The sequence below is a fragment of the Odontomachus brunneus genome, unplaced genomic scaffold (genome assembly GCF_010583005.1).
Source record: "Odontomachus brunneus isolate Ranch 3 - 2012 unplaced genomic scaffold, Obru_v1 Obru_scaffold_066, whole genome shotgun sequence".
In the NCBI taxonomy this organism is placed as follows: Eukaryota; Metazoa; Arthropoda; class Insecta; order Hymenoptera; family Formicidae; genus Odontomachus; species Odontomachus brunneus.
The window spans coordinates 1126739-1136910 of NW_022639516.1; the positions used below are offsets into that span (position 1 = coordinate 1126739).

Consider the following 10172-nt stretch of genomic DNA (forward strand, 5'->3'; position numbering starts at 1 on the left):
ATATATATATATATATACTTATCTAATTTCACGAGTATCAAAATGTAATATAATTTAGCTAAGGGCATTACATTTTTCTCTTACGTTTATTTTTTTAAGGTGGAAGCAATCTCTGAGGGTATCGAGGATAACGATAATTGCTGCTGCTGCGAAATGGGCCATCTGTCGAATGTACTTAGCGTGAACGCAGCCTTTAGTCAACGTTGGCTCGCTTGGGAAGTAGCAAGCGCCAAGTATGTGCTCGAGGGTTACTCTATCTCCGACAATTCGGCAGGTTCCATGCTGCAGGTGTTCGAATTTCGCAAGGTGTTGGTTACTTATTACGTCAAGAGTATTGTTTTCTATACTGTGAAGTCGCCCAAACTAAAACACTGGTTAGAGAATCCAGACATTGCTGACGCACTGAAACCGACACTCGAAAAAAACTTCATCGATCTTGATCCCGTTTTCAATATGAACATCGATGAGGATTTCGATTTCCGCGCAAGTGGAATTACGCGTAGCAGCTTCTGCAATGTTTACCTCGACTGGATACAATATTGCGTTGGTAAACATGATAAGGTGATACATTATAACATTTGCATTATTTCGTCATCTTATTACTACACAGTAACAAATTACGGAGCATTTGATAAAAGATATGACATATTTGTCAGTCCACAAGTCATAAGTAAATAATTTAAATTCATAAGTCAGTCCATAAGTAAATAATTTAAATTTCCGCAATTTTTCTTAATTTGTAACTAACAAATTTATTTTATTAACATTAATTTATTAACATTAGTTATTTATTAACATTAGTTTATATAATATATTTAATTTATTAATATTAGTTTATATAACTAAGGATATGGTCTTTTTTATCTAATGGTAAAAAAAAAATTCTAAATTTTTTTATACAAGATCAAATTATAATAAAAATGTGTAGTGTCTACAAGATTAAAATATTACAGCGACGATTACAGTACTAAGATGACGATTTATTTTTTAGAAATTATAATCCGCTCGAAATATACTTTATGTGGTATCTTTATATTTCTCTAGTCGCTGGACAGAACACGTGATTCGTATCTCGTATCTTTATGTCTCGCCCTAAGTCTATTGGGAAGACGTGTGTTAGGTGCTGCATCTCACAACACTGTATCGAGTGTTGAATTTTTTCTTTATGGACTACATGCGCTGTTCAAAGGTATTTAATATAATATTTAATATCCTCTCCCTCAATCTCTTTCCTATAGTATTATAATAATTATAATACCTATAGTAATTATCTATAGTACTAGTAATAATTACTAATATATTTTGTTAGAAAATAAGCAGCAAATAGCTCAGAAATAATAATAAGACATGTTATATTTAAATACCATTCATAATTTTTTAGCAATGTAATATATAATGTATGTAGATGTATGTCACCATTCTAAATCAGGATATTCTTTGAATTTAGAGCGAATTAGCTCTTGGTAAAACTATAATGACTATACATTTATCTATCTATCTATTTATCTATCTATTTATCTATCTATTTATCTATCTTTGAAACAATATCTTTATATAAAATGACTTTTTTTTATTATAGTCTCAAACTATTGATATATCTAACGTAATATATAATTGATATATAAACTAATATAGTTGTATTCGATAACAGGAGATTTTCGTATAACATCAGTCCGTGACGAATGGGTATTGCACGATGTCGACTTACTGCGTAGCGTAGTCGCAAAAGGTGTGAGGATGGCCTTGAAACTGCACCAGGATCATTTTATGAGCCCGGAACAATACGTGGAATCGTCGGCGCTCTTCGAAGCAATCGACAGTCACGACAAGAATCTCGTCATTAGTCACGAAGCGGATCCACTTTGGAGAAATGCTGTATTGAGCGGTGCACCCAGCCTGTTGGCGCTTAGGTTTGTATCTTTGGAAATTCGTACTTTTGAAAAATATCACTCGCCAAACCAATTGCCCGAGCAAATGTATTCACACAGTTATATGAACGTTTAAAAATTTTCAGACACGTGTTAGACGACGGTATAGATGAATATAAGGTGATAATGCTTAACAAGCGTTTCCTCAGCTTTCGAGTGATCAAAATGAACCGCGAGTGCGTCCGCGGACTTTGGGCCGGTCAGCAGCAAGAGTTAGTGTATCTGAGAAATAGAAATCCGGAACGCGGTTCGATACAGAATGCCAAACAGGCGTTGAGAAACATAATCAACAGTTCGTGCGATCAGCCAATCGGATACCCGATTTATGTCTCCCCATTGACGACCAGTTACGCCGAGACGAACGAACAATTGTGTTCGATAGTCGGAGGACCGTTGAGTTTCGGCACCATAAAGAGTACCGCATTAAAATTGTGGCGAAGGTATACGTTTTAAATGAAAATTTAAAATTTAAAATTAAAATTTTTTTTCCCACGTTTTTCAATTTCTGATTCGATATATATTTATTATATATTTTTTTATTTTCTTGAGAATTATTCAATACTCGTGAATGCAAAATTGAAATTTTATGCGGCAATATGATAATTTGTGTCGTACGACAATTCAATGTGTTCGTGTTTAGAATAAGGAGGAGATGCGGTCAAGGTTGCTCTTCGGGCGGTACCGGTTCCCAAGACGACGGAGGTTTTGGAAATGATGGAATATATGCGATGACAACTTACAACATACATACTGGTATTTATCGATGTCAATTGATTAACACCCAAAATTTTTCATTTATTACAAAAAAAAAAACAAAATACTAAGTATATATAATGCATGATAATTTTTACTAACAGTAGCTGTATAGGTGGATTATAGAATTACAGTTCTCTTTTTTAGATATATGATTGATATAATCATTAAAAGATTTAATTAGCTAAATTAATTGAAAAATCTAGTTACGCGGTATTCGATACAATTAAATGTTATATATTATAATATATATACTTTTTTATATATGCAGGCTATGCTCAGTCAGGTCACAATACCTCTGGCTCACAGTCAATGGAATCCGGTTGCCAAATCGGAGGTTCGACCGGTCGCGGTTCTCTTGGTCGTGCAAACACAGGCTCTCTTGGTGGTAACAGAGGCTCGCTCGCTTCTGTCGGTAAACCAACTAGCTCCACGCTCGCTAGTCTGGCCGGACTACTTAGTAATAGCGACATCAAAACGGAAACAAAGAGTGAGACGAGCTTTTCCAGTAAACTGGAGAAAGAAGAGGTTTTCCAGAGAGTTTACGTAAATGTCACGATTGATTCTATTCGCTATTTAGAAGTGAATGTTTATTTTTTTATTGTAATGAATTAAATATAGAAGCTTAGTAATCATTTTAATCAATTTTAATTCGGCTCATTACAAAATTACATAAAAAAATCGTCTTTATCGTATTATGTTCGAGTTATGATGAGCTGGTTTTCTTCCCAACAGATTATAGATCCCAATCAAGTGTACGACGCGATCAATCTAGGTCGGCGTATAGACGTAATCTGGCCAGATGAAAGGATGAGACAACAAGGCGGTCGTTCTGGCTGGCAACATTGGGTGCCGGAAAGAGGTATGGAAGGCTGTATAGTTCACCGTTGGTCGCCGAATCATCGCGATCCAAATCGGCGGTCACACGTCGACAAAGTCATTCTACTCGTGAAGATAGACGACAAGTATGTGCCGATAGCCGAGCAAGGTGTGCGGGACTTGGGTGCGGAGGTTTAGCGAAATATTATCAAGACTAGTGCCGCGATAACGCACGCTCACGATGGCTTTCGTACAATTATTCTCCGAGCCGCGAACTCATGATAATACTCGACGCGTCAACGAGATGAAGAAGAAGAAAGAGAGATATTTCAGTCTTACAAATGCAGAACATTTAACGAAATTCGTTACTTTAATGTAAACCGTAATCTATCGTATTGACAATGTTGAACTACTAGTTTCTTACTTCCACACGAAATCGATACTCGCCATTAGGACATAAATAAAAGGACGGCTCGAATCGACGACACGTTGAATTACGTGAGATTCTTAGCCTAGTTACGATGTTTTCAGTTCGTTTAAATCAGTATCGTATCTTGATATTGCGTTGTTATCGCAAACTTTTTCGATTACTTCTTATCTTTTGTTGATGTTGTACTTAGAAGTTTTGTGGAACTTGAGTGGATGATTCTTGCCGAATTTATAGTATCACGTTTCTTTGTACCTTGATTAAAACGTTAATACTTTATTCTTTGTAGGCTTCTACGCAAAGTGCTAACGTGTTGACGGAATTGAGTCGTAGAATCTATATAGACAAAAAGAGAGGGAGAGAAAAAAAAATATATATACACATATAAATATATATATTTTTTTTGTCACCTTGTAACCATCCAACTAAAATATATTGTTATATTTCTCGCGAGTTGCATAAGAAGGCAAAACGTCGATTGCCAAGTTATTCAATGCAAACCGAATTGTATCATGTTGTATTATACTAATGTATTATATGATCATATATATGTTGGCTCACTGAACGGTATACGGAGCAGATGTTACTTGTTGCCCAGTGAATTTAAACTTGTTTATCGTATCGATTAAAAGAGAAAATGTAAGTGTTCGGGCGCGCGTTCCTCTTCCACTAATTTATAACGTATAAATGTGGCATATATTTTTGGCGGTTGATAAAAAAAAGGAAGCGAATTGCAGATTAGTGGAGCTGTAATCTATATAATTATGAGTATATAATAATGTATTATATAAATTACAAACAAAACTAATTAGATAAGCTGTTGCTATATAAGTCATTTGCAACAGGTGAACACAACACAACAAGTGACATCGATAAAAGTTTATATCGGTGTTCGGCAAAATGTATTGATGAATATCGATTTTGAATATATATATATATATATATATATATATATATATATATATGTATGTATGTATGTATGTATGTATATATATGTGTATATGTGTGTGTATATATATATATATAATATGTATGTATATATGTGTATATATATATATATGTATATATATATATATATATATATATATATATATATATATATATTTGTAAATGCATCAGCGTACATTTTTTATATGCAATTACAAATGTCGCTACTGGCGATGTACAATATCTTACATCGTATTACACTAACCCTTAACTACTCTGAGGCGAAGGAAGTTTTCTGGAATTCCATGTTATTTATTTTTAAATAATTTTGTTACATAGAGATTGGCATGGGACGTTGGCATATATGTATAAAGTAATATATTTATGAATAAAATCCCTTGAAAACTAGATTCAAAGTTTGATTCCTTATTGAGGCTTTCAAAAACCTCATCTAAGTATAAGCATTTATTTTCCTAGAAAAGCTAAGGGTTAATAATATTTTATGATACGCTGATACATTTTCTTTGAACATATGCGTTTATAAATGCAGATTTATCATGCAGATTCCACTAATCTGCAATAGTATGCATTAGCATACGTGAATATACATTTACAAAAAAATATATATATATTCAAAATCGTCGCGTACTTCATTATTCGTTAATATATTTTTCCTGTGCAACACTGGTTTGTATATAAAATATCATTCGTGTTTTTCTACATTTTTTTACGATTCTTTTTTAAGCTAAATGAAATATAAATAAGTTGTAAATATACGCGCAATACTACTGCACAAGCGTCCAAAATTTATTCCACTTGAAGAACATGCAATCTCGCGAGGCCAGGAGGTCGCCTCGACAGAACATATCCTTTTCATTGAAAAAACAGCGTTGTCCCTTGTTCATTTCCATGTTTATGCATGTACAAAAGCTTCTTCGAATTCGGTTGGCATTGCTTAGTTAATTGTACGCGACATAGTGTGGCTCGAAAATGCATTTGCATCTGAGTCAACAAAGGAGAATTGTCCTCAGATGTTAAATATGATTGCGAGTATCACGTGCAAATGCATTGCCGTGCGTTTTATCGGACGACGAGAGAAGAAGTGTATCTATTACTGTTATTCTTAAAAGAAAACTACGAATAGTTTTTCTATTTCTCTCTGTTTTTCTAATTTTGTATATAATATTCGTAAGTTCTAATAATTTCTACTCGGCTCTTGTTTCACTGTAAATGTTATAAACGAATGCGAGAACATATATGTATATACATATATACTAGTTATTAAATAATAAGGAACGCAGGGTTGCTTGCAAAAATTGTCAGATCCGTTGGTAGCTTGTTCGCCATATTGTCACCATAAAGAAATGATATATATATATATATATATATATATATCTGGCAAGCAGGAGAAAAGAAAAGAGAGAAAAGTTATTTTGCAAGTGACCACGGAATCACAGCATTGCCTTATCATGGTGTCTTAAAAAAACACCTGACTGATGATGAAAAAGATTATAGCTAGTCTTTTAATTATTGGTACACACTTACGTATTGCTTGCTGCCGAAAGTCACAGGGGTGCTCTTTCACCAGAGAGTTTACGTGGAGTAATAATCTTTATTATATCTCTGGCCTATACTATTATCTCTTTAATGGACAGTACTTTCATACACTGATTGTACACAATTGTTTTACGATTATTTAAGAATAAACGAAGAACTGTGAAACCTGATTAGATAATTAGTTTTATCTCGCCTCTTGTGTCGCTACAGAAGATACACGGTTTACGTCGAGTAAATCTAATACTAAAATAATTATATTCTCTCTAGTCTCTCTGTTATAACTGACTGAAATTATTATATGCACTCGGTACAATTTAACATTGCGCAAATTAAGGATATCGTGCACATTTTATTATAAATCTTTTAAATAAAATTAATTAACATCAATGAAATATGCATATGTATATATAAAATATATTTCAAGAATATATATCGCCACATACGTATGTACGAACGCAATTATATTCGAATCAATTCGCAAAATTTATTATCTTTGCACATAGTTCATTACCGAACTTATTCGTAAAGTGATTCAATAAAGTTATACATATACTATATAAATATCAAGTAAAGATAGCAGCATTAAAAATAATAAAAAATGTCTAAAAAGATGTATATCACAACTACTTTGTACAATTTTACAAATCTTATAGTAGTAAAATTGTTACATCTTTGAAAGTCCTAAAGAAAAATTACAATTGTACTAATCGTTTTGGTCGATTCAATAATATAGGCTGATGAACAAATTTTACATTATAGTTTCTAAATAGAGTACAAATCTTTCATTACATCACATAACACACTTATCAGATTTATGAAGATTAGCACATATATTAGCACATATATTCAATTATATTGTAAGTGATCATTGTAGAATATAAATATATTGAGAAGGTTGACCAGCAACGCTTATCTTACTATGATTAGATAAATGGAAGGCCTTAAGAGAAAAGAAAGGATTTTTTGTTTGGACAAAGCAGTTCAAGTCATATCATATTTTCTCTACAAATTGATAGATAAAAAAGGCGTCAAATCATTCTTATTTTAACGAAGTAACTGGTGTTATAATACTTTTTTTCTATCAATATGAAAATATACTACTGAAGCATAGAGTATGTGATGACTACACTTTTGTGTTCTCACTTTCTGTATCTATTGGTCCTTCGTGCGTTAACTTCTGTATTAGATTCTCTATCATTTCATTGTTAACTAAACCAATAAATTTATCTACAATTAGGCCATTTGAGATCGCTATCACTGCAGGTACAGCTTTTACTTCAAAAACGTATACTAATTCAGGATTCTCTTCTACATTGATGATAGCTAAATCTAACTTTTCCATAGGCTCTATGAGTTCTATCAATTTAGGTGTCAATATTCTACATGGATCACACCATTCTGCATGAAAATTGACTATAACTGGCACTGTGCCATTCATCACCTTATTCACAAATTCATTATTATTATTTATCTCGTATCTTTTATTATTTGGACGAAATAATGAGATACGCCTTACCACAGAGGGTATACAATTTCTTATACTGCACAACATTGCTGCTGTTTTTTTAATATTATTTGCAGTATAGTCAGGACATCAATAGCAATGTAAAAAGAGACTGATGTTTCATCTAAATTAATTACATCAGTAAACATTGAACCTCATATGTACTGTTTAATAAAAGAACCTATAAAAAAGAAAATTAGGCTGCTTACATAATTAAACATAATTTTTTATTATATATAAATAGTTCTTAGATATGTTTTAATATATGATATAAGAATCATATGAATCTTTATTTTATCATAATAGAAAGTTTTTGCATTAAATTATCAAATACAAAACATACCAGAGAAAATCTAGTAAACCCAGCTAGATATCCTGACTGATCTAATAGATTCCACCAACCCAAACTTGATATATCCCGTAAGGCCAATTATAGATGAAATGAGTAATAAAATAAGAAGTATTACACGCCAGATGAAAAGTCGATCATATGCCTGCAAAAATATTTATATCTGTTAGTTTATTATATGTGCAGTATATAAGTTAAACTTAGTACACATTTATGTGTAATATATGTGTAAATGTGTAATATGTGAATAATGTGTACAGATACAAAGTTTCTAAAATGTAACTAATTTTTTACACAATGTTACACTATTTTTATTTGTGTAAATCTAATGTGTTAATTGTATTATAAAACATATATTTTTTCAACAAAACGTGTAAAGTAATCGAACCAGGTAAATCGTATTTCACTTGAACACTAAGTTATAATTAGAATTTATGTCATCGTTCGATTGACCGTAATCGTAAGATTTACACACCTTACTGTTCGTAGTGACAGGCTTCTCTGATGCGCGCGGTACACTAATCAAAATAATCGTGAGCACGCTCACCAGCAGTATAGCAATCACACCAACTTTTCTCTCGATACGCAAAGATATCAAAAATATCAACAGGGCTAATATCCACAGGCTGAGAATGATAAATAATCCTATGCCAATTCCAAATATCAAAGTAGTCATTCCTTCGTGAGCAAATACTAAAATAATACGGAGATTGTCCGTCAACGACGTATTAAATGCATGCAATTTTTTTTACTCCCGTCGGATTTCTTTAAGTATATTAGTCGATATAGGTGTTAGCTAGATGCTGTTTATAGCCATCACTATTTCAGTTCTTTATTAAGGAAGTGGCGGCTCGTAGCGAAAACTTTAGAACTAACTTACAGAAAAAACGGGTCTAATGTACTCCTTGGACCCGTTATTTCTTTAAATTAATTCCGAAGTTTCCGCTACGAGCCGCCACTTTCTTTAACAAAGAACTGGGTAGCGATCATGAATCTTTTCCCCTAGTGTGAACTCGTGAAAATTGAAATTTTTGTAATGAACTCGTGAAAGATGAAAATCTTCACTAAACTCGTGAAAAATGAAAGATTTAACGTGAATTTGTAAGTAAAACAAATATTACAATATACTCAAGACAACACCAATTTGCAATGGACATCTTTAGAATTTTTTCAGCATGTTTTTAAGACGGGAGCGGTGCACTTGGACACGGTGCATTTTAACACAGCCAATCACAGCACCGTGTGATTAGAGACATTTGTAGGGTCCCTTGGAACAGCGACTTGTGATTGGACTGTGTCCAATTGCCCCGTGTCCAACTGATATACACCCTTTTAAGACATAGTGATGTCTTTAGAACATCCCTTGGAAGTCTGCTTGTCTGAGATTACTTTAGGATAAATTATTAAAAGATAAAATATTCTATTCATATTAAAATTATAAATCTGCAGAAAATATATATTTCATATAAAATAAAACATAATAAATACATGCAATAAATACATAAAACAAACTTACATTTTACTTACTGCATACAATTTATAATATATTACACTTTAACTTTCTGATGCATACGTATTTTAACTTTGCAAACTTCGTCAGTATGCTTTCACTGCCTATACGTCATCACGCTTCAATTGGCTTTCGTTATTTATTTTTAATGGACGTAGGATTCTTATGTCAAATACCAATTGTCGTATAACCATAAAAATTAAAGTCACTATAAGAAATTCTACTCACTTTGTACATAGGCTGCGTTCCGAAATGCACTGCCAGTACTGAAAATTTATAGTTCATGTTACGTATATTATAAAATTTCAGTACTGGCAGTGAATTTCGGAACGCAGCCATAATATGCGAGTGTAGTATTACATTATTTTTCACATTTAAACCACATCGCTTGATGCTTA

General features: G+C 32.5%; 2 protein-coding genes across 4 annotated transcripts in view; one reads left to right on the plus strand and one right to left on the minus strand.

The window, feature by feature from the left end:
* Positions 1 to 6581, plus strand: part of LOC116846582 (pecanex-like protein 1) — a 13772-nt gene extending 7191 nt beyond the window's left edge. For both annotated transcript variants that reach the window (XM_032820620.1, XM_032820621.1), the window contains 7 exons: positions 100 to 561; positions 1045 to 1189; positions 1652 to 1910; positions 2015 to 2368; positions 2569 to 2681; positions 2953 to 3227; positions 3417 to 6581. In XM_032820620.1, coding sequence (XP_032676511.1) covers positions 100 to 561; positions 1045 to 1189; positions 1652 to 1910; positions 2015 to 2368; positions 2569 to 2681; positions 2953 to 3227; positions 3417 to 3698 — 1890 coding nt within the window. In that variant the 3' untranslated portion in view covers positions 3699 to 6581. The remainder of the gene's footprint in view (positions 1 to 99; positions 562 to 1044; positions 1190 to 1651; positions 1911 to 2014; positions 2369 to 2568; positions 2682 to 2952; positions 3228 to 3416) is intronic.
* Positions 6475 to 9095, minus strand: LOC116846583 (thioredoxin, mitochondrial). 2 transcript variants are annotated; one of them, XM_032820622.1, is made up of 3 exons: positions 8740 to 9095; positions 8259 to 8409; positions 6475 to 8096 (listed from the first exon to the last, which is right to left on the minus strand). In XM_032820622.1, exon 3 carries the CDS (start codon positions 7961 to 7963, stop codon positions 7535 to 7537), a length of 429 nt encoding a protein of 142 aa, XP_032676513.1. In that variant the 5' UTR covers positions 7964 to 8096; positions 8259 to 8409; positions 8740 to 9095; the 3' UTR covers positions 6475 to 7534. The 2 variants fall into 2 exon arrangements, with proteins under 2 accessions (XP_032676513.1, XP_032676514.1); XM_032820623.1 differs by lacking the exon at positions 8740 to 9095 and adding an exon at positions 8653 to 8736.
* Positions 9096 to 10172: the final 1077 nt, after the last annotated feature.

Excerpts from the sequence above, each read along its gene's own strand:
- LOC116846583 (XM_032820622.1), bottom strand. The coding sequence starts at position 7,963 with ATGTTGTGCAGTATAAGAAATTGTATACCCTCTGTGGTAAGGCGTATC.